The 23,531-nt window shown below is 53.5% G+C and overlaps 1 protein-coding gene across 2 annotated transcripts in view; it reads left to right on the top strand.

Moving 5' to 3' along the window:
- Positions 1-319: 319 nt before the first annotated feature.
- OPHN1 (oligophrenin 1) overlaps positions 320-23,531 on the top strand; it is a 46,289-nt gene continuing 23,077 nt past the window's right edge. The window contains exons 1-6 of one of the 2 annotated variants that reach the window (XM_030449170.1): positions 320-538; positions 11,377-11,472; positions 15,268-15,329; positions 16,530-16,601; positions 21,967-22,068; positions 23,036-23,146. In XM_030449170.1, coding sequence (XP_030305030.1) covers positions 385-538; positions 11,377-11,472; positions 15,268-15,329; positions 16,530-16,601; positions 21,967-22,068; positions 23,036-23,146 — 597 coding nt within the window. In that variant the 5' untranslated portion in view covers positions 320-384. The remainder of the gene's footprint in view (positions 539-11,376; positions 11,473-15,267; positions 15,330-16,529; positions 16,602-21,966; positions 22,069-23,035; positions 23,147-23,531) is intronic. The other variant, XM_030449171.1, reaches the window with a different exon arrangement.

The following is a 23,531-nucleotide window of genomic DNA, read 5'->3' as shown; positions in this document are numbered from 1 at the left end:
GCCGTGTGACGCGCGGCCGGGGCGTCCATGGCAACGCGGGCGGTGCCTCCCGCCCCGCCCGCAGGGGGCGCCCTCGCCGCGCGCTCCCGGTGCCGCTCCCGGTGCCGCTCCCGCCCGGCTCTCGGTGCCCCCCCCGGGTCTGAGCCCGGAGCCCCGCAGGGAGGGCAGGGGGGAGGGGGGGGGTCCCGCCGCGGGGGTTTCGCTGTGAGCCCCGCCCGGCCGAGCCTCCCGCGGCGGGCGGTGCCGGGGGCGGTGCGGGGCGGTGGCATGGCCGCGGTGCGGGGCGGGCGGTGCGCGGGCAGGGCGGGGTAAGCTCCCCCGCCCCGCATCGCGGCGGTGCCGGCGGCGGGAGGAGCGGCGGCGGCGGCGGCGGCATCGGGAGCCATGGGGCACCCGCCGCTGGAGTTCAGCGACTGCTACCTGGACAGCCCCGACTTCCGAGAGCGGCTCAAGTGCTACGAGCAGGAGCTGGAGAGAACCAACAAGTTCATCAAGGAGGTGATCAAGGACGGGAACGCGCTCATCGCCGCCATTCGGGGTGAGCGGGGGCGCGGGGGGCGGGCATGGGGCCTGCCCGGGGCTGCTCCCCCCCGGGGCGAGGGTCCGGGGGGCAGAGCCGTGTCTGGAAGCCCCCCCTGGAGCCCCCTGCCCCGGGGCTTTCGGCCGCCTCCGGCACCGGCATCACCCCCGGGGCTGCCGCTGAGCCCCGGTACCTCTGCCGGCACCGCCTGGGCTCCCGGCACCGCCTGGGCTCCCGGCACCGCCTGGGCTCCCGGCACCGCCTGGGCTCCCGGTACCGCCTGGGCTCCCGGTACCGCCGGGGTTCGGGAAGGCGGTCAGCCCGTCAGCCAGCCCTGCTCCCGGGGTGCTGCTGGGAGCCTGCCGGGCCTGCCTTTGCTGTGGGTGCTTTGTTCTTTTTTTTTTTTGGCCTTTGGGTTTTTTTTCTTTCTTTCTTTTTTTTGTTTGGTTTTTTGTTTGTTTGTTTGTTTGTTTGTTTGTTTGTTTTCTTGCATTTTTCCCCCCACAAATCCCCTCCCGCCCGGACGTTGATCTCGATCTTTAGGGGCTTTAGGGGAGCCTTGTCCAGGTGTCCTGCCCTCTCCTGATGGTTTTGTTTCTCTCCCATCCCGGCTCTCACCAGGGCTCTCTGGTTCACCCCGGTGTGTGGCACCAGCGCTGCCTCAGCCCAGGAGAACACAATAAAAACCAGGGGCTGCTCCTGCTGCTCCTCTCCCAGCTGCTCGGGTCCCGGTGTTAGTCAGGTTTAGCTCCCTGCCCTTTTGTTAAGAATTAATCCCTTGTTACCCAGCCCAGGGCTGGAAGGAGGGGGCTGTGTTTGCCCATCTGGTGTCAGCAGGGCTGGAATCAATGTGCCACAGCAGAAACCCAGCTCTGCTCCCTCCCTCCCGGGCAAAGACATAACAAACAGCACAAGGAAAAACCGGAGTGGTTGGAAGGAGGCTGGCTGTTAATGTAAATGTTTTGCCTCTTTTTCTCACTTTGGTCAAGAGCAGTTCCCTTGGCAGTGTTTGTGAGCCCCGGGAGCAGGATGAGGGATCTGCAGACACAGAGGAGAGGGAGAAGGAAACTGAGTCCACACAGACAGCACAGACAATTCTCCCAGGACTGGAACCCCGGGTTTCTTGCCTGCAATGCCACGGGGGTGTTTTTCTGCTGGTTTTCTGCTGGTTTTTGTTTGTTTTTTTTTTTAAGAGTGCAGCTGAGGCAGTGGGCAGGGTTGGGCTGGCCAAGCAGCTGCTGGGCAGGGCTGGGAGGGGACTGGTATCTCCTGGGCTTCCATCAGCTCCCAGGCCTTTGCCCTCTCCCCTTCAGCTAAAACATAACTTGAAAAAAATAAGATTGGGCTGGGGGCTGTTGCCCTGACATGGGGAATGTCCCCTTGGCAGGGCTGTGGGAGGGACCTGTCCCTGGTGCCTGGGCAGTGCAGGAGGGGAGAGCCCTACCTGGAGGGAGTGGGATCTCTGTCAGGGGCAGGGGGTTGCTGGCAGTGGTTGCTCTGGTTGGATCTGTCACTGCCCAGGGGCCCTGTCCTGCACACCATGGCTGAGGCACCCTCTTGGTGAAGCCTTTGGCCAAGCTGCTCCCTGGTGCTGACTCCCTGCACCCAGCACAGCCCTCTGGTGACACTGCTGGAGCACCAGTCCTCTGCTGTGTGCTGCTGCACTGACGAGTGAAGTCCAGCATCAGATCTGGAGCAGATCCATCCCCAGCTCTGCTCAGGGGCAGGACAGGCACCTGCTGCTCCAGCTGGTGGGCTGCTCGGCTGACAGGGCCATGGAGAGTGCCCAGCACAAGCTGGGCTGCAGCAGAGGGTGATGCAAACACCCCCACCTCAGCTGTGCAGGGCCAGCAAGGCTCCTGCAGGTGACCAGCACAAAAAATACACTTCCCCATGGCAGGAAAGCAGGGTCTGCTGTGCTGCACGTGATCTGCTGTAAGCACCATCCAGATCTGCACTCAGAAACCTGCCCAAAGTTGTCATCTCTTTTCCATGTGATGAGTAATAGGGAAAAAAACGAGTGTGACTTTATGTGGAGCTCTGCAGGACCTTCAGTTCCTGCACTGGGTGGCTCTGCGCTGTGATTCCAGGAGCTCGTGGGTTGTTCTTGGCTGCTGGCAGTGATCAAGTGCCCAGCCAGTTCAGGTCTCAGCCTACCTGCTGGGGAGGAAGATGTGGGCATAGCTGAGTCTCTAGAAGCTAAAATATAAACCCCATGCTTGGTAGCACATTGTTGTGTCAGCAGCACAAGCTGGGCATTCCACATCTAGGGAATGATACTTTGGTGACTTATATTTGGAAATATAATATTTATATTATATATTTATATATATTGTATTTTATCATATATTTATATTATATATTTATAGTATAAAAATTTGGCTTTTTGTAGTCCCTTCCCTGGGGGATTAGTTCACCACCATGATGTCTGTCTCAGGGAGACAAGAGAAGGTGAATCTCTCCAGGGCCTGCTGGGTGCCTCAGTTTCCTCTCTGCAGAGCAGGGCTTCATCTGAAGTGGGGAGCTGTGACCCCAGTGAGGGGTCTTTTGTGCCTTCTTGTCCAGGCAGGAGTGCTGCAGTGGTGTGACCTGTCCCGTGAAGATGGAAGAGCTGTGGGCTCTCATGCAGATCTTGGTTTTGAACTTGGTTCTGGTATGGTGTAAAGCTTTGCAGATTGCTGCTGGGTTGGCAGGTCAGTGCCAGCCTCCCCAGGCACTGCCACGGGGAGGAGAATGTTGTGCAGGGGCATCTGTGCCTCTGAAGCACACAGCAGTCTGGAACAAAATGCTCTGGGGGGGCTTTTCCCCCAGAATGGGAGAGAACGGGAGGCCCAGGGGAGTGGATTCTCCAGTGCTCAGTTATTGCTGTGTTAGAGCCAGGTGCTGGGTTTGGCCATGTCTGAACAAAGTCTCCACTGGCAGAAGGGGCAGTGTCAGGAGTCTGTCCCAGGCATGGCCTTCAGCACTGGCATCTGGGATCATCCACAGAGACAGCTGAGCTGTGAGCCAGCCTGGGGCACACGGGTGAAGATGTGCACAGAAATCCTCCGTGTGGATGCACAGAGGCCCCCTGTGTCCTGGGAACTCCCAGATCCCAGGCAGGATTGGGATGAGCAGTTGCTCTGGTGCCTCTGTTCAGTGATGCTGCTGCTGCCGAGCAGATCTGACCTCTTAAAGATTGGTCTGTCCTCTCCTTTCTCCTTCAGCTGTGTCCATGTGCCCTCCTGGTGCTGTGCCCCAGCCACAGGCAGTACCTGAGCCGTGGCAGGGTGCAGGATCAGACCCTGTACGGGGAGGCACAGCTCTCCAGACAAAGCATCTGAGAACAATCAGCTGGTAAGGTCTGGGTGGCCTCGTTAGTGTGTGCCTGGTCTGTCCCTGCTCCTGGAGAGGGTGTTTGTCCTTACACCCATCCAGGGGTGTGGGCACAGGACCCGGAGGAGCTGCCTTGGGCTGCTCCAGGGGCTGGCTCAGTGCTGCAGGGATCCCTTCCTCCTGGAGCTCACTGCACCTCAGCAGCCAGCATGAAACTGGCTCAGGAGTTCAGTGTGGGGAAAATGACTTGCTGGAAAAGACATCACTCTCCTCGAGCAATAATGTGTTCTCCTTCTACTTGTCTGCTCCACACTGATCTTTTCCATCCTCCCTGGGGCTGTCATCCAGTAAGTGCTCCAGTTACTGCTGATAACTGGAAGTTTTCTCCTAACTTCTCAGCTCTGGTTGTTTAAGGAGACATCAGATTTATATCCAGCTTAAACAGTGTGAATGCCTGGAAGCTGTTCACACAGAGACCTTGGGAGGTGTGTGGGTGGGTATCTGCATGTGGGAGAGACCAGAGTGTTGTGCAGTGCTGGCAGCACACAGTACCCTTCACAGAAGTGGCACTGGGAGAGCTCTGGTGTCACTGACCTGTTAGGGTGTGCATAACGATACCCACCAAACGTGATTGCTGCCACTGAACAAAACCCCACCCGAAGAGCCAGCTGTGCCCCCAGCCACCAGGGCCATGTCTTCAGACACAGGGAGGAAGGACCTGCCTGCTCCAGCTGCAGGGTGAATCTCACCCCTTGTCTCGGGGCTCATTGATGTGTGTTTGTCAGATTTTGCTCCAGACTGGAGCAACTTGCTCATCCTGTCCCCTGAGATGGATCAGTGGGGATCTCAGCCTGCTCCCCAGCAGCTGCTGCCTTCTGCAGCTCTGTCTGTGTCCTTGTCACCTGCACCAGGGACACCCAGGGCTTGGTTTGCTGCTGGGGAGCCCAGGGCAGGAATATCTGCTGGGGCTGCTTCCCACCCCTGCCCTGGCACCACGCTCCAGCCCTCTCCCTGCCAGCACAGGCTCCTGCTTGGAACTGATGCACAGTATTTTGTGATGGCACAAAGGGCCAGGGCAAGAAGTGAGGCTGTGTTCATGTTGTTAAGTGGATTTTGTCTTTTGCCATGCATGAGACGTGCAGAGACCTTTTCATCCATCCTGTCCTGGCTCCTGGTGTGGGTGTGATCCATGTTTTGTAACGTGTCTGACAGCCCATGGGCTCCCAGCAGTGCTGCTGGGGACCAAAGACTCTGGAGTCACCAGGGAAGAGTCAGCTTCTCTGGCTTTTTCTCTTGGGAAATTTTTGGAATATTTTGCTTATTAATCCTGTTGGTGTCATGCTGGTAGCTACAGATGTGGCATCTTGCCTCTGCCCACAAACTGCTCAGGGGTGGCTTCTGTCCTGCTGGGTGCCAGCCCAGCTCCCTGGGGTCAAGGGACAGCGTGGACATGCTGAAATGAAAACTCCTTTGAAACGAGTGGTGGAATTCAGCAGGCACCAGTCATCTGTGAGCCCTGAGCGGGCACTTCAAACCGTGTAAACTCTGCCTGGTGTCCTCTTTGTCACCGAGTGCCCCATGCTGGGGATGTGCAGCCAGGCACTGTTCAGCCCATGATAAGAGCAGCTGGAAAGCCTGAGATAAACTTCATAAGTAACGTGTAGGATTCAGGTTTTGCAGTCACATCTCCCTCCTGGTTTTAGTGCTGTTCTTCCAGCCAAGAGTGATTATGAAGTGCTGAGGCTAGATACTTTTTAAATGAGTAATTTTGTTAATAGTACTAAAGCTCATGGCTGTGAAAACAGAGACCAGGGGACAGGACCTGCTCCTGTGCCATGGAGTGCAGAGCTGGGAGCTGCTGGGTGGAGGTGCCCGGGGGTTCCCGGGAGGTGCTGGCAGGCAGGGGATGGGCTGTGTGGGTGCTGGCCATGGCTCCCAGACCCAGAGCAGGAGGGATGAACCACCTCGGGCTGCTGGAGCCTCCCCCTTGCTCCGTGTGACTCATCTGGACTCCTGCCTGAACCCTCGGAGCCCTTCTGGAAGGAAACTCTGAACCCACCCGGTGCTGGCCAGAACCGCCCGCACAGTGCTGGGTTCTGCTCCACGGCCCCGCTGGGTCAGGGTGGTTCTGGAGAGACAGGGAGAGCATCTGATGGCTCTGCAGAGCATGAGGTATCTGTGGGGACTGCGAGGGCTCTGCCGCAGATAAGAGTTTGTTGTTTTGGTGTTTGTTTTCCTGGTGCTGACGCTGCTGGTCCTGCGGGAGCCTCTTGGAGCACACCCTCTGCTCCCACTGACACCAGAGCTCCACGCCAGGAGCACCCCGGGAGCTCTGCCCTGACCCTGAAGGTTCTCCTGATGTCCTGGGGAGGTTTGGCTGCTCAGCCTCCCCTCCACAGCTCACTTCTCCCCAGAGGAGGAGAAAATTCATTTGCTTTCCATGGCTCAGCTCTTGGGGTTTTTCTTTTTCAAAGACCTGTCTGTTCCTCAGCATCCCTGAGCTCTGTCCCCAGGGCTGGGGAAGGACATGAGAAGGGGCAGCTGGGGCACTGATACCAACAGGTCCATCAGCAGGGTTAACATCTGGGGTCAGTTCCCCTCTGACGTACCCCATGGATGTCACGATGCATACGATAGAGATAAATTACAGTTGTAGTATTTCCTAGCACACGTTTCAACATTTTTGCTCATTTCTGGGTCTGCTCATTTTTATTTAACTTCTCTTCCAGTTGTCCACGTGCTCTGGGCTCTCTGCCTCACGTCTCTCCCCCGTTTTGCTCCCCCAGCTTTGCAGGGCTGTGAGATGGGTTCGAAAGGCCAGGAAAATGCCAGAGGTGAAAAATTGTCCTTTGGGGTGTTCAGGCATTCAAAGTGCAGCTTCACCTGTTGCTCATCATGAGGAGCATTACAAGTACAGCCCCAGTCACCAGAGAGCAGTCTGCTCCTCACCTTTGCTGCAAAATGTGTCCTTGCTGCCTGCTTGTCTTCCTGAGCAAGAGAAGGTGCCTGGCACTCAGTCAGCAGGGAGATAAGACAAGGCTCAGGAATACATGATAAATGTGAAGAATTGCTGTGTTTTGGTTTTTTTGTTTGTTTGTTTTTCTTAATTAAACAGTAAATAAAGAGAATAAGCCTGCTGAGCAAGTTTGTGCACTTAGCACGAGTTTGCCTGGGCAAGGAGGAGAATTCATGAAAATGAAAAACAAGCTTTAGGACAGGAAACAGAAACCAGAGGAGAGAAAAGTGGGAGCGAGGTGTGTGAGTTGAGGTGATGGTACAGAGGGCAGATAACCACCTTGCAGAGCTGACCACCGGGTCAGGAGAGTTACTGAAAAACCTCTTTGTACTTGAACCACAGCCCTGCACTTCTTCCTGGAGCCTGTGCTGGGTCAGCTGTCCCAGAGAAGTGGCAGTTTATACAAGACTCTGTCAATATAGGGCTGGTTAGAGAAGAAACATATATAACAGAAGTATTAGGCATTCAGTAGATTCCTTTGCAAGAGATTTGTGAAGTGCAGCTAAATATAGCAAGCTATTTCTAGAAGTTGGTGCTAACCCATTGACTTCTGGCAAGTGGAAAACCCGTGTCAGTGTGTGAGAAATGGCCTTGGTGAAAAGTGTCAGAGGATTTCTGAATCCCCACAGCATGTAGGAAGCCTTCCTGGAGCAGCTTGCCGTGGGTTAATCCCGAGCACTGTCCACACTGTGCTGGGCCATTTGTTATTACCTAAGGGGCAGCCCATGCTCTCCCTGGAGCTGCAGGAAGGGTGTTCATCTCCTCACAAGATGCTTGTGTACGTTTGGAACTACCTAGAGAAGCCTGACCAGAAGATCATCTTTTATTTCCCCCTCATCTGAAAAAAATGAACACATTTTTGTGTTTGAGCAGCTGTGGAGTATTTAGGAGTGTTCTGTGAGTCAGGACTCATTACTCACACTCTTAAAGGCACATCTGGGCTCAGTCAGGGCAGCCTCATTGATTCAGAGTTGAGGTATTTTGGTGTGTGTTTGGGGACTCCATGCAGAAGGCTTTGTGTCCCAGCAGAGCTTCCCCAGCTGCCAGCACAGAGTCCCCTGGAAGCCGTGGGTCGGGCACTGGGTCTGGAAGCTCATCTCCATCTCCTTCGTGATGCAACTCCCTGGGAAATTCTTCAGTGGGAGTCAGGAACAATGGACACATTCTCTTCCCTTCAGGGATCACAGCCCTGTCTTTTGCATGCTGGAAGAAAAATGGTGTTGCTCGTGTTCTGTGCATCCCCTTGCTCAGCTCTCCTCGAGGACGTGGAAAATGTTCTGTAGTGACCCAGCAGCAGGAAGAGGTGTAGGTGCATCCTCAGCTGCTGTGCATCAGGCTCTTGCAACATTTCCCGGAAAAAAAATGGATTTCCAGAGGTCAGATCCTAAACCTAAAATTTGTCCTTGGCTTAAAATGCTTTTATTTAAGTACAGAATGAACTTTTACTGTCTTTTGTTTGTTTATTTGAAAGAAGAAAAGCGTGTGGCTGGTTTTGGTATTTCTGTTCTCAGGCTGGAGTAAAAGAAAGCAAAGCACAGAAACAGCTCCTCCTCTCCTCCTCACGTTTCGTCTGTTTGTTTGCATTTCCATAGCTCAGAATTGTTTCAGCTTTTCCTTATTTTTCCAGTTGGGTCGTGGAGGGGATGTTTGGGTCTGCCCAACCTGTGTGAGGGTCCTGGCAGATGTGAAGTGCACGTGCTGCACCTCTCTTCTACACAGGAGGAGCTTTGTTGGGTGTTGGTTCTGTGATTCCATCCCTGACCTCCTGAGCATCCTGGGCCCTCGAGCAGCCCCTCTGCCCTGTTCTCCAGCCACCCACCCATGGCAGCCCGAGGGGCTGAGTCCCCTCTGGGGACTGTCCAGCAGTGATGTTCCCTTCTCTTTTAAACACAAAGCACTGGGAGGAAAAAGCAGAACCACAGCCTGGCTTAGGGCTGCTGGTTGTGTTCTGTGCTTTGTCAGAAGCCCAGGGGGGTTTCAAAAATAGCAAAAAAATATTTTTTTTTGTAGTCTTCAGTTACCTGTGGTTGCTGTGAAAGGTTGAAATGAGATTCCCAGCCAGGTCTTTGCCAAGCAGACTGCGGGGCACCTCCGTGGTAGCTGCAGTCTCGGGGGGTGCATTTATGGGTACATAAATACAACCAGAAGGTTCTTGGTGCTCCTGGCACCTTCCCTCCCTCCTGCAGGCACAGCTTGGCCGGGCTGTTTCGGTGCAGGGGGCTGGGATTTTATTTTTGCTAGAAAAATAAATTAGTGTGGCTGCAAATTGTGAAAGCTGTCACTGCTTTCCCAGCGCTGGGAGGAGGGAGAGTCCGGGAGTATTCCGGATCGAATCCATTTCGGTGCGTTTCCATGGCAACGGGCTGAGCTGCAGCAGGAGCAGGAGCAGGCAGGTCCTGGGGGGGCTGCAGCTGGGATGCAGTTGTCAGTGGTGCCCCTGTCCCCGGGACACACGGGGGGTTCCCCAGCTCCCCACACACCCTGCTGGGGTGGTGTGAGCAGGACAGAGCCCTGCCCGGGCTGGGGCGTGCAGCCACTGCTTCTGCTGGGGGAAAACTGGCAAGTGTGATAACATGAGGGAGAATACAAGCTTATCTCTCCCAGCATGGAGATGTAGCCCTGTGTTTCCAGGCAGCTGATCTCTTCCTGCCCAGCTCCAGCTGGTGTCCAGGGGGCCCCTTCCTGCTGTCAGACGCCGTCCCGCAGCTGCTGCTTATCCCCTTCTCCCCATCCCCTGGTGTCACCTCGCTGCTCTCTGGGTGCCATGACTTCTTGCCATGTGTCTCAGGGTTGGGGTGCCCTGCATCAGGCCCTGGTGCTGTTCTGGCTGGTGGGTCCCTGGGGACACAGCCCCCGGTGCTGTGGTGGGGTCAGCTGCCTGTGCCATCCCCACCGGGGTGTCCCAATGAACAGCCCACCACTACAATCAGCCCCCTGACCCCACAGCAGCACCCGGTGCTCTCCCTCCTGCGTGGATGTATGGGATCAGTGGGAAGCTGGTGTTCAGCCAGGGCTCTGTACGTGTGTGAGGATGAGTCACGTTGATCCGTAGCAGTCTGGTTTCCATTAAAGGCTCCTCAGGAGCCGCGCCAGGCGCTCGCAGCGCTGGCTCTCCCCCGGCTTGTCCTCTCCTTTCCTAACTCTGCATTTTCCACCATTGTTTTTCTGTGCTGGGGCCAGCTGTGCAGCTGCCTCGGCCACCCCGGGGATGTCCTTGGTGGCTGTCACCTCAGCATGGGGCAGGAGGGAGAGCTGTCAGGGCAGCGGGTGGCACACAGGACACGGGCACTGCTCGCAGCCAGCACCTCCTGCACCTGCAGGTGAGGGTGAGGGTGCCTCCCCTAAAGGAAACAAGTTCTTTGTCCCAAGCAAAACCAAACAGCACTGGACTAATTAAGGGGCACAAATATTTTTTCCACTGTTCAGCTGGTGTGAGATGTGTGTGTCTGCCTGGGGTCCCTTCACCTAGACAGCTGGCAAATAAACCTTCAGGCCAGGCAGCGTTTTGAAAGGAGAATGAAACTTAAATCAGCTTTGCTGTTTGTTTTCTCTGGGTAAAACATATTGTGTCTGCCTTTCCCAAACCCTTCCTGCTATTGCCCTGTTTCTATAAAACCAAAAGACAGGCAGGTGGCCAAGGGCCATTTCCCCAGTGCTGGGGCCAAACACTGCACTGGCACAGAGCAGGAGAACCCTCTGTCCCCAGGGGAGCTGGGCTTGGGGGGCAGCCCTGCTCCTGGGGACACACACAGCCTGAGCTGGCCTGGTGCCCCCTGGATGGATGGATGGATGGATGGATGAATAGATGGTGGCCAGGTCTGTGGGATGCAGGGAGCCACCTTGGGTGCTGTTGGCTTTCAGAGGGACTACTGAGTCAGAGTGGGCATTTAAATGGGGTGGTTGAAGTTCACCCACTGATAAACGTAACCAAGCAGTGAGGAGGGGCTGGGCACCCAGGGAGGATGTCAGAGGTTTGCAGGGGGACAAACAAAGATTCCCCTGAGCCAGAGATGCATGAGAGTCTCTGGCCCAGCCTGAAGTTAATGCTGCAGGGACTGAGAGGGAATAATTTGCTGAGTTTTTCCATCAAATCAATGAGATTGTTCCGTGCTGGAGTTCATCCATTTACACATGCTCAGCCCCCCAGCAGCTGTGCTTAAATAGTGATATTCAATCCTGAATCTGCCTCTTCAGGAACAGAGGTTTGACCCCTCGGAGGAAACTGCTGAACGAGGCTTTTGGGGGGAGGGAGGAGACTGTCTGCACTTGGAGGCCACACTCCTCCTTGGGCTGGGGACCTGGCTGTCCCCAGGGGTCCTGAAGAGAGGCAGCTGCTCCTTTGAGTCCAGTCCTTTTCCTGATAACCTCCCGTGGTGATTGCAGCATTTTCTGAAGTGCTCATATTCACGATGCCTTATGGATTTTTCTAACCAGTTTTGTCCCATTCAGGCTAAGTTTCTAAGACTTTCCTCTTCTGTATGGCAGTTGCAGAAATACACAGCCTCACTGCTCTGTCCTTTTCCAGGTTACTCATCAGCAGTACAGAAATTCTCCCAGACACTGCAGTCCTTTCAGTTCGACTTTATCGGTGACACGCTGACAGATGATGAGATTAATATTGGTAAGTTTTCTTCTTTTTGATGCGAACTTCCACTACCTGAGAAAGTTTTCTCCTCTTGTACTTTGCCTGCTCTGATGTTTTTCACCCAGCATCAGGAGCTGGGTTCCACAGGTGTCAGCCAGCTGGTCCATAGAGTATTTTACAAAAGTTCAGCTTTCATGGATAGAATTTCACATTCCCAATTCAGCAGTAGTTTCTGGAGGTTTTCCACAGCTCCAGCCCTGCTCCGTGCTGCTAGACACTGGGGAGGACACCAGTGTAGTGCAGGTCTCCCAGCAAGTCCCATCTCCCAGTGCTGCAGCTGGGCTGGGAGCTTGTGTGGCCCCGAGCATTGCTCTATGTCCCAAAGCTGCCTTTGCTCTGCTGAAAATGCCTTAAAAACCAAAGTGGCCCCACACAGCCCTGAAAAAGGGACCAGGCTGAAAACTGCTGGGAAAAAATGAATTGCTGGCTGTGTCATTGTACAGCAAATAATGGCTGCTGGTCTCTGCCCAAGCAGCAGGGCAGCCTGTGCCACGGATGTTGTGCTGCTCTCCACACATCTGTTCTGGGATTAGCAATCCTGAAGCCATTTTAGGTCCCTGCCATCCCAGTGCTGGTTACACAGCTAAATGCCCTAAACCCAGCATGTTTCAAACTAATCCTGCTCCTGGCTTAGTGCTGTTGAATGGCAGTGGGTGGGAGGGATGGCAGGAGACCCTCCAGCCCCTAAGGCTGCCCTAAGCCCCTGCCTGGGCTGAGGGGCTGGGGCTGTGGTGAGCACAGAGATCAGCCAGGCTGCTCCTGCAGGCTGAACATCAGAGAAAAGAACAAACAAACAAAAAAAGGCTTTTGCCAGGCTGCTGTGGAAGAGCAGCTGGGAGTGTGACATTGCTGATGTCAGGTCTCTCAGCCACTGCTGGAAGGGGAAGGAAGTAGAGCCTGTTCTTTTGGCTGTTTTATTTAAAGCAATTCAAAGTAGATTGCAGCTTGCCCTTCAAAATCTGGTTTCCTTTATGGAAAGTCTCTAGGTGAAACCCAGTGGAAATGAGTCAGCCTCCAAGTCGAATGGCAGCAGAGGTGCTGAATTTCCGAGCACACCGGGATAAGGGAGGGGAGAATGTTGCCTTGTAAAAGCCCTTGGGAGCAGAGGGACCTGAAGCCACCAGCCCAGGGACAGGAGGGTCCCTTCTCTTGTCTGCAGGGCCAGGCTGGGGTGTGCTGTGTGCAGGAGCAGGAGAGGAACCTGCTGGGAATGGAACTGTGGGCAGAGGAGTACAGCAGGAGATCAAGGCAGATGTAGAGCACTCCCAGGTGAAATGAGCACATTTCCCTGCTTCTGTTTTTGTTGGGGAATATTTGTTTTGCTTTTGCACCAAGGGGTCCCTGGTTTCCCCCGTAGGACTGTGCTGTGTTCCTCCTCTTACAGCAAACCCTGCTGGGGCTGAGCTGCTGTGCCAGGCTCCCCTGTTCCTCAAACAGCAGCAGGGTGTTGACATCTCTGTGGTTGTTTCCATCTCCTGCGAGGGTGCCAGAGATCTGCGTAGGAGCCTGTTTGATGTGCAGGGCATGGGAATGGAGCAGAACATTCACCAGCATTTCTTATCGTCCTCAGGGAAGGTGTTTGATCTGTAAATATAACTAATGGCCCACTTCTTCCTTTTCATGTGGGCAGAGAGCAGGCTGACAGCCCTGCAGGTCAGGTGGTGGCTGTGGACACTGCAGGTGTGAGTCAGGGCTTGGATGATGTCTGTCCTGAGCAGGGCTTTCCCTTGGGGACATTAATAGTGGCAGACACAGCACTGCCATGGGAGCAGCTCCTGCAGAGATGAACAAACAGTGAAACCCAGTGGTGTGTTCTTCCCTGCCAGGCATGGGAACCTGAAATCCTCTGGCTTTATGCAGCAATGTTCCTGGATTGCTCCTGGCCAGCCAAGTCACTCCGGGGCAGCTCCCAGGAATGGTTGCAGGCAGTGATTGCTGGTGGCCTCCCTGCCCTGCTCTGCTGGGGTTTAAAGCTCAGGCTGGGGCCAGAAGTGCAGGTCCAGCCCCCTGCTCTGCTGGTCTGGCTGCAGGGTGCAGCCTCAGCCACCTCTTTGTGCTGCAAGGACAAATTCCCTGAGTCCCTCGGTGACTGCAGCCAGGAGGTGTGTGCCTGGACTCCTCCTGTAGAGCAAGGAAAAAAAAACCATCTAGAGAAAATATTAAGTGCTGACATTTTCCCTATAAGTTCAGGGCTGCATTCTCCTTCTGCCTGTGGTAATTCCTTTCCTGGCTCAGGCTTCTGGTGCTGGTGTGCACTTGAGGTTTCACATCATCCTAAGTAACCACAGGGAAAGTCAGCGTGTCGGGCCTGTGGTCCAGCAGAATAAACTGTTTGGGGAGTGCATGTGCTGGGCTCTGAAGCCTTTGCTCTGGAAGAGAACACAGAAGTTCCTGACTCATCAAAAAGGTTCTGTTTTGATGATGCCAGCTGAGGGGCTCTGTCACGAGGCTGTGGTTTTCCCTTTTGTGTCTGTCTCAGCAACTGCAGAGCAAATCCTCTGGCTCTGGAAGCTCAGGCTGGCTGTACAGCAGAGCTGTGCCTGGCTTTCAGCAGGATGAGTGCTTTTCCTGAGACACTGCATGTGGATGAGGGGAGAGGGCTTTCAGCTGGAGGGCAGAGCACAAATGTGTCCTCTCCCCTTCTCTGTGGGGTGAGCACCATGGCTGTACATGCCTCACTACCTGCTTGTTGTGTTCCCCTGTGTGTTGCCCTGGGCAAGCTCTGCTGTCAGCCAGGTGCTTCTGAGCTCCTGGGGGTCATCTTCAGACAGTCCTTCAATTGCTCAGCAGTGCTCAAGTGCTCTGCAGTGAGTGCAGGGTCTGCACTGCAGCACAGGAGCTCTGTAGGTTTTGCAAAGCCCCTCTGAGCTTTCCTGGCTTAGGGTGGAGGGTCCTTTCCCCACTGCCTGCCAGGCAGGTCCCAGGGCAATCAGATTGTCCACAGGCATCTGCAGGCATGGGCAGATGTCTGCCCAGTCTTGTCTTACAGGCTCCTGGAGAGCCAGTGCTCCCCAGTGTCATGCTCTGAGTCCTCTTCTGTGAGAGGTTTTCTGCTCTGCTACAGACACAGCCACTTCCCACGTTCTCCTTCAGTGGGCAGTGAGAAGAGCTGAGTGTTTCCCCTTGGAGGTAATGTTGGTGTAGGGAGAGTCAGCTGCTCCTACCCAGTCTCCTTTTTCCCCAGGCTAAACAAACCTGTTGCTTCAGTTCATTAAAGGAAAGGTTTTATATTTTTATTGCAGCTGGACTCAAGAAAATGCTGATCAAATGAGATATTTTGTTTAATTGTTAACATTTTGGGGAGTGGAGTCAGTGCCTGTGACCATTTCTACACCTGCTGACAGACTTTGTGCTTCTTGTCACTGACCATAATCTGTCATTCTGGGCTGGTTTCGTTTGCTTCCTTGGCCCTGGAAAGCACCTACAGCTCTCCCAGGTGTGGCAGAGCTTGCCCCCCACCAAACCTGGTGCTGGGAGCTGCTCCCTCCCCAATTCCCCTGCCCTGCTGCCTGCCCCCCACCTTTGCTCTGCAGTTCCTAAAGAGAGCTCAGTCCCCGGGTCCTCCCCTCCCAGGGTATTAATTCTCTCCTTGCCCCAGGCAGCAGCCCCTCCTCTCCTGGTTGTAAATAACCACCCCTTGTATCCAGCCCTTGTTTCAGAAGGGATCACCCCCTCTCTGCTTTTTGGCAAGCTGTTCTGGGGTGCAGCCAGATCAGGGTACCCTGGTGCCAGCTCCCAGCTCCACTCATCAGCCTCTTCCTTTCTTTACAGCCGAGTCCTTTAAGGAGTTTGCAGAGCTGCTGCAGGAGGTAGAGCTGGAGAGGTCCATGATGGTAAGCTGATCTGAACTGTGCTCTGGGAATTACTGCCTCCTCCCAATGCTGAAATGCTGAATCACATGCCTTGGTTTGAAACTTGCCATGGCAGGGAGGCTGGGAGCACCAGGACGTTGTGCTTTGTACCACAGCTGGTCCACAGTGCCCTACAGCCACGGGGAGGTGCTGGGCAAGGAAGGGAGAGGTTGTCCCACGTGCTGTGAAACCTCTCCTGCCGTGGCAGCAGGTTTGTCCTGCAGATCCAGGTGCATCTGAGCTGCTCACAAACTGGTTCTGTGGAGAGAGGAAGTGTTGAAGAAGCCAGATGTACTTGTGTCTTCCTTTGTGCCGTGCAGGATCCCGCGGGTCCCCGCTGTCCCTGCCCTTGCCAGCACATCAGGGCCATGGGCTGCCTCCCCTCTCCTGCTGCCCTGTGCCCTCAGCCTCTCCAGAGCTCCTCCAGTGAGCCTTGGCTTCCCCTTTCACTCTTAATTCCAGGAAAAACATGAAAGTTAGGCTCAGTGGAGAGCTTTTGCAGCATGCCAGGAATGTGCTGCTTGGCTCTGCTCTCTGCCTCACGCAGGGCGAGCGCAGGTGCCAGGCTGGTGGCAGGGTCTGGCTGTGCCAGAGGGACACCCGGGCAGGCAGGGTGTGGGGGGAAACACTAAGGGAGAGTGGTAAGGTATGTATTTCTTGATGAGTTACATCCCAGACACAGCAGCTGCTTTCACAGGGGGTACACGGGTGGAAGGGATCACTTCAGGGCTCATGGATGCTTTTAGGGATGCTGCCCAACTTCCCTAAATACATTTTTTTGCCCTCCACTCCTGTACAGGGGCTCACGCAGGAGGTTTCACACTCTCACCACACTGATCAGCTTTAAATCTGGAGGAAGGGCTGTGGCAGTAGTGTTGTATCCCCTTCTCCTCCCCTGTTCCCTCTCTGGAGCACAAGACAGACCCTGTCACAGCAGGGTCCCTGCTGTCACCTACAGGGTGTCCCCAAAGCCTCCCGTGACATGATTGGGGTTTTCTGTGTACTACAGATGGGGAGAAGTGGCTGTGGATGGGTTAAGTGACTTCACCTACAGACAGAGAACAAGTTTGCAGTCAGAGGCATTAAAATCTAAGAGTTCTTGGCTTTTAGCTCTGTTCAGCCTCTGTTTAGGAGAAAATGAATCTGTGTCCTGTAACTAAATTGTCTTTCTTTGGGCTGTAGGTACAGAATGCTAGTGATTTGCTGATCAAACCTTTGGAAAACTTTCGGAAGGAGCAAATAGGGTTCACTAAGGTAAGGCTTGTTTGTTTGTTTCAAATTTAAGCAGATACGTTTCCTGTTGCAATGTTTGAAACTAATTTTTTCTCCTGTTTTTTGGTGTTTTTTGAGTAGACAATCATTGTACTGTGTTTTGACTTTGTGCTTTCAGAAACTCCCCTGTTTAATGGTGGTTTTCAGCTGCTGGCACGAGAGAATCTGTGCTGTGACTTTTAGTCTGATTTTTCAATCATAAGAGGCTCTAAAACCTTTTCCTGAATTCTTTGGGTTCTCTTCTGGCCTAATTCCAGCACTGTCTCAGTCCTGAGTAAGGAGTGCTTGTTTCAGCTGGTGAGCAAGAGATAGTCCTTGCTTCTTTCTCTCTTCTCCCCTTATTCTTTCAGTACTATAGTGAATAAAATGCTTGTGTGTGAGAGCAGAAGGGAGAGAGAGCAGCAGCAGCGCCCGGCTTTCCCAACTTGATTATAGTCACAGGGCTTTTGTTATGAAATACTTAAAGCATCTAATGAGTCTTTCAGATGGACCAAACTTTTAAAGAAACAAACTATACAAAGCAAATCCTGCACATGTTGAGCAGAAAAGATGATTTTACCCCTGGTCTGCTATCAGGAAGGCCAGGTTCCACGTTACTGAGCAGCAGCTTGAAATGAGGCTGGCGCTCAACCAGCTCCGAAATGGAGAAGTTTTGGAGAGCACTTGGAGCTTGGATTCAGCCCAGCCCATCTGGAGTCTTTGACGTTTAATAAATACAGGCTTTTGAGAAATGACACTTGATCACCATCCTGCCCTCCAGGATCCCCCTGTGTGTGTGTAGCACACCTCTCCCAGAAGCCGCACAGCCTGAGCCTGGCCAAGGCAGCAGCTGGGACCAGTCTGGTGCTGGCAGAGCTGCCCGTGCTTCTTGATGGGCACAGGGCAGAGCTTCATCACCTCCTCACCTCCTCTCCATCGTGTTTTGCAGCAGGCATCTGTGTTATGAGCATGTGGACATGGCCAGGGCTGGGAGAAAGCTCCCTCCTGATTGACCCATCTGCACCAGCCGTAGGAGAAGAGTCGTGGGGTCCAGCTCATATCCCCCCTGGGTTTATGGAACACTTGAGTCAAGGGGGCAGTGGTCTGCAATGATAAGATTGGAGCATTAAAGTGTTCTTCAGGCTTTTTTCTTCCTGGGTAGCCCTGGAGCTGTTTAAGGATGATTCTGCCTACAGCCTGGAGCACTCCCTGCTCCGAGAGCCGTGCCACCTCCTGCCATGGATCAGACACCTCCTCCTGCTCCTCATCCACACGGATGTGTCTCGGCGTGGTTGGTGCCACAGCCCCTGCAGTCAGGGGCTCTGAGCACCAGCAGGGATTGTTTTTGGAGCTCAGAGCTTGCCAGCCTGCAGAGCTGCTCCAGATCGTGGGCATCCCTCAGCAGAAGGTGTGGTACAGTCCAGGGCTCTCACAGCAGGGCTCAGTCACTCTGCTCAGCCTTCCACCACGGGCATTGCCCCAGGAGATCTTCCCGGGTCTGCACCAGGGCAGGGAGGCTGGGGCCAGGCTGTGGAGCAGAGCAGAGACATGACACACAGAGTTTGTGCCCTCTGCTTCGTTTCCCATATCTTGGCAGAGTCTCCTTCTGTGAGATGTTTTCTGTTCTCATTGCGAGATGCTGAAGCCAGATAGGAAGAGCCTTTGAATTGGGTCTTTGTGCTGACTCTGGCTGGAGAGCAGCCAGCCGGGCTGGCCGAGACATCTGAGTCCACGTTAACCCATGTGCCTGGGGCTGGATGGAGTCTCCTGGTCAGATGCTCCCACCCAGGGGAGCCCCAGGGGTGTCACCAGGACCCACCACAGCCCCCCCAGCTCCAGCCACCATCCCTGCTAGCTGCAGTCCTGGGGCATGATTGCTCTTGCCCTGACTTGCTGATGTCTACTTATGTGTAGACATCAGGAATAAAAGCAGAGGATCCCAGAGCCCCTTGAGCTCTGACCCATTTCTCAGCCCTGGCCCCTGCTCGAGAGCTGAAGAACTGGTGAGAGTTCATGGCTGGGGGTGCAGGGCTCAGTAATAGATTTAAAAGAAAGAGAAGACAAGTAATTTCTACTTGTTTTCCTCTCTGTGGGAGCGAGACCTCAGGCACATTTGAGAGAAGGCAGTGGGAGAACAAAAAAGAGCAGGTTAAACTGAGGGTGGTTTTATAGAAACACTTTTAAATTCTACACCCCTCAACAATGTTTTACTTTTTAGAAATTACTGGGGTTTGTTCCTCTCGTTGGTGGCCAGCTGCATGTCCTGCTGGGTGCTGGTCCCTCCACCTGACCCCCTGGGGGGGTGCTCAGAGGTGGAGGCTCCAGGCAGGCAAAGTGTGGTGTGGTGTGGTGTGTGCCATGGTGTGATGTGCTATGGTGTGTGGTGTGTGGTGTGTGTGCTATGGTGTGGTGTATGGTGTGTGGTGTATGGTGTATGGTGCAGTGCTTTGCTGTGCTGTGGTTTGTTTTTCTTTAAGAAGAAGAGAAGGAGCCACGTGAGCTGGGCTCCTCTCTCGCAGCTCACTCAGCCTCTTTTTAGGATGAGAATTTCACAGAATCCTAATTAGCAGCTGATGGTTAAGTGAGAGTTTTGGCAAGCCTCTTTGCCCCAGCCCTTGGCTGCTCCATCCCTCGCTCAAGCTGGACCCGCACAGCAGCAGCCGGGTGCAGGGCAGGAGCAGGAGCTGCTGGTGGATCCTTTGGGCAGCTGGTGCTGTTCTGGGGGCTCCTGCTGGCTCCTGGTGACAGCAGCATCTTCTGAAGCTCAGGGAGCAAAGCTTTGGGAAGAGCACCCTCCTTTCCTTCAGTGCCTCGGGTGGATCTGCCTCGCCTTTCCGGGTGAGCAAATGGAGGAAAGTTGGGTGGCTCCTTGGACTTGGCAAACCTCAATGGGAAGGTAATGCTGTCCTCTGATGAATATTCATGAGGAACTAATTTGTGCTCATGTTTCCAGATTGTGCTTCGATCTGGGTGGGTTTTTAGTGTTTTTTTTGTCTTGGCTTGCTCTGTTCAGCAGCCAGCAAGCTGTTAGAAGCCTTGGCTTGACAATCAGGAGGGATTTGTAGTTCATCCTTCTGCTTTTCAGTTATATGCTAATTAGGCAGAGTGGGACGTGCTTGGCAAGCCCTCCCTGAGTGGCCAAAAATGCCATTCTGTGCTGCACTGCCTCCTGCACAGCAGCAGTTCTGCTCTTTGTTGGTTGGATTTGGAGCTGGCTTTCCATCCCTGGGGACTTTGGGGACCTGCTGCTGGTGTGGCCATGCCCTGGAGCTGCAGCAGGAGGGTGAGCTGCAGACCTGTGGCACCTTGTTGGCCACCAGTGCTCTTGGTGCTCTGCCTGGTTTGGTGACTCCCTGTTACAGCAGGGAAAACACGCCTGGGGTCCTGCCTGGGTTAGAGTTGGCATCTCCTGGCACAGGCAGGCAGTCCACACCTGTGACCTTACAGACGTGGTGATCGCTGTTCCACAAACACTTCTACTTCCCTGGGACTGGATTTTCTTATCAGGGTGTTAGTCATGGGGGTGGTGTTTTGTTTTGACAGTCCCTCCTGGCGTGGGCTCCAGAGCTGCAGAGCTGCTCACAGGAGATTTCACTCGCAGAGGACTCTCTGCTCCTTGGAGCTGATGTGGGTTGCTTTTTATTCTCCTCCTGGGGTGGTCAGGGCCAGGACTGGGAGTGCTGCCCAGGGTGGGCAATGCAGGGAACTGTGCCCCAGGCAGCAACCTACCCGTGTCTCTCCCTGCCCTCCAGAAAATGATCCTTAATCTTCCAGAGACTGTAGAGCAGCAGCTGCTGTGGGCAATGGGTTCAAAAGAAAGCAGAGGGTTTGTTGGGGGTCACCTTGCTGACCCAGAGTGCTGGGGTTGGGAGCCCCAGAGCATCCCACATCCTGTTAGACTGAGCTGTCCATGCAAGTGGGATGGGGAAGCAAAACTTCATGGGAGGAGAATGGAGTAAAGAAACAGAAAGGACTTTATTTAGGGAAAGTATCTTCAAACTTTGCAGTCACTAGTGAATTAATGAAGAGAAGAACTGCTGGCCCCCAGCCTGGCAGAGTGCCTCTGTTTCATGGTGGGCTTGGTGTGTGTTTGCTCAGTCATGAGTTTCTGAACAGATTCAAGAGAACAGGACTCCAGGGCTTTGAGGAGATAACTGTGGTAAGATACCATTAATTCCACAGGAGGTCAGAATTTCCTATCTGCTTTCCACTTTCTGGAGAATTCAAAAACTAGACCAATGCTCTGGGCATCCTGTACACATCCTGTACCCTGTGTGATTGCACCTGGCATGGAGGCTCCTGCCAGGCTGGAGTTTCTTTATTTTAGCAACAACGGCCTCTTGGTGATCACTGAAGGCTCAGTTACCATCCCATGTGTCAACCTGGCTTCAGCTCACGATTGTTTCTTGACTGATGAAGTTCTCTGTGGTTTCACAGTCACTGTAAGGCATGAGCAGACTGCCAGCTCCTCCACTCAGCTCCCCCCTGCCTTCTCTCTGGGTTTCATTCTCAAGTGTCTCCTTTTGCTCTCGCTCCTGACATTTACCCTTTCATGTTTCTTAGTGCAAACAACTCTTTTTGTTATAGTGATTCCTTCAGAAAGTCTTTTTTTCTTACCAAGTCAGCCCACCCCCTGTGTTTGCATGCCTGTGGTGGGCAGGTTGCAACAGGGCAGTAAGAACCAGAGCATCTGCAGGGGACCTCAGGGGGGTGAAATCTTCACCTGGTGCATTGTAAAACAGCTTTGTTTGAGGCAGTATCCCCCTGGGCCCTGCTCAGGGTGGGCACAATGCAGTGAAACTTGTGTAGGCTTTGAGGACAAGGTTTGTGATCTCCACTGCTGCTGGCAAAGAGACCATGGCTTCCCTCCCATGGATCACCCTGCCAGCCTTCTGCTTTCATTCTGACACTTTTCAAAAGCTTTAAAACAGAAAACTGCCCAGCTCCTAACAAATCTTTTGTTACCCCAGACATGTCTGACATAAAAATGTTTGCCCAGTTGTTTCTGTATGTGAACAGCATGCTAGGAAATGGTGAGCAGGTTGTGATGTTTTATTATGTCTCAAGTTTACTCAACATTAAAGAGATTGATAAGGGAACAGGACCTCGTCTTTGTACTAAGATGACAAAATACTGCAAGTGTCTCTGCCACAAAGCACTGCCAGAGCTTGGTCTCAGAGTGCAACTAATGCAGAGTAGGCAACGGGGTGTGAAGGCGAAGCAAATGGAAAGTGAGCCCCTGTTCTGGGTGGGTCAGCCAGAATCTTTCCATGGGGATGCTGAATTGCACACAAGTTCATGGTGTTGTTGCATGTTCTTGTCTCAAAAATGACAGTAACTGGTTCTACTTCTACTCTTGCATTCACAGGAAAGAAAGAAGAAGTTTGAGAAGGATGGTGAGAAGTTCTACTCTATGCTGGATCGCCATTTGCACTTGTCCTCCAAAAAAAAGGAATCCCATTTACAGGAGGTGTGTATGGAGTTGTCTTCAGAGTTGTCTTCACAGCACCAACACCACCAGCTGCTCTATGTCTTAAAAAAGGGGAGGAAATCATCCCTTTCAGTAACTAGCTGAAGTTGATAAGCAATTACTTGACCTAAATCCCAGATTCTCTGGATGAGATCTGCTCATTGTGTCCCATTGTCATCTCTTGTTCTCACCTGTACAGTACAGGGCACTGATCAGTTTTCCTGGCACAGCTGGGGATTCACCACCCTTTCCTCTGGCTTGGGGGACTGAGCTGGCTGAAAAATGCATGGATATTATATTTTTGCCAGCACAGTCTCCTGCCTAGCCCCTGGTGCTTGCAGGGGTGGTTGTGGCAGCAGACTCGTGGTGGCAGAGGAAAGGTGTCCCTTCCAGCTGCTGCTGCATGTCACAACAAGAAAGAAAATCCCAGCCCACATCAGAGCAACTGGATCAAACCAACTCTGTCAAACCAGATCAACCTACAAGCACCTTTGCAAGGCAAAATTTCTGTGAGCTGTGGCAATGCAGCAAGGCACAGTGCCCTTCCTGGTGCTGCAGCTCTGGAATTGCTGGGTTTGGATCACAGCTAGAGTCAGGCAAGAGATAGTGACAATGGCCTTGTCCTTCCCAGTGCAGGGCTGTGGGTGGAGAAGGGTCTTATGCTAAAATAAGTTGTATGAAAAATATGCTTATATGCTTTGGGAAAGCCTTGTCCTTGCAGAATGGGGCAAGGTTCTAGATCCATAAATGAGAGGAAGCAAGAGAAGGGCAGACCTGAGAAGAATGGATGATGTTTCAGTCTTCTGTCTGTGTGCAAAGTGTGCAAAGCCTGGGCTGGACACCTCTGGCAGGCTTCTTCTGAAGTGAGGAACAGAACTACTTGTGGGCTGGGAGACAAATGCTATTCAAATATTGTTTAGCTAGATGTGATGTATTTTCTTTTTTCACCTCTCCCTCTTTCTTCCAGGCTGACCTTCAGGTTGACAAAGAGAGACACAATTTCTTTGAGTCTTCCCTTGAGTATGTGTACCAGATCCAGGAAGTACAAGAAAGCAAGAAATTCAGTATTGTTGAACCGGTAGGAGCTTCCTTTTCTGTCAGGCCCTGGTGTCTGGTGCTCAGCCATACTGACTTGCTGGCAGTCACAGGAAGGGATGAGTGATCAGGTTGGATTTGTGATTTGGTCCTGAGGAGTCTTGTGATGGAGCAGGAGTTCACCTTGTGCACTTGGCTTGCTGCAGCCTTAGTGGTGTTCGCAGGGGCACGGTGAAGCCACAGACTTGTTTCTCAGGTCTGTAAGTTGATCCTGAGGAACTGGCTGGATGCTCTAGGTAGCTCGAGGCCTTGTTGTGAATTATTGGAGTTGCCTGGTGCAGTGGCACCAGCTCCCAGCTGTGTACAAGAGCCCTGCCCTGGCTGGGTGGCTCTGCCCCTGGCGCCAGATGGGGTTGAGCGTGGGATCC

This window comes from Calypte anna, chromosome 4 (genome assembly GCF_003957555.1).
Source record: "Calypte anna isolate BGI_N300 chromosome 4, bCalAnn1_v1.p, whole genome shotgun sequence".
Classification (NCBI taxonomy): domain Eukaryota; kingdom Metazoa; phylum Chordata; class Aves; order Apodiformes; family Trochilidae; genus Calypte; species Calypte anna.
This window is presented reverse-complemented; position numbering and strand designations above follow the sequence as displayed.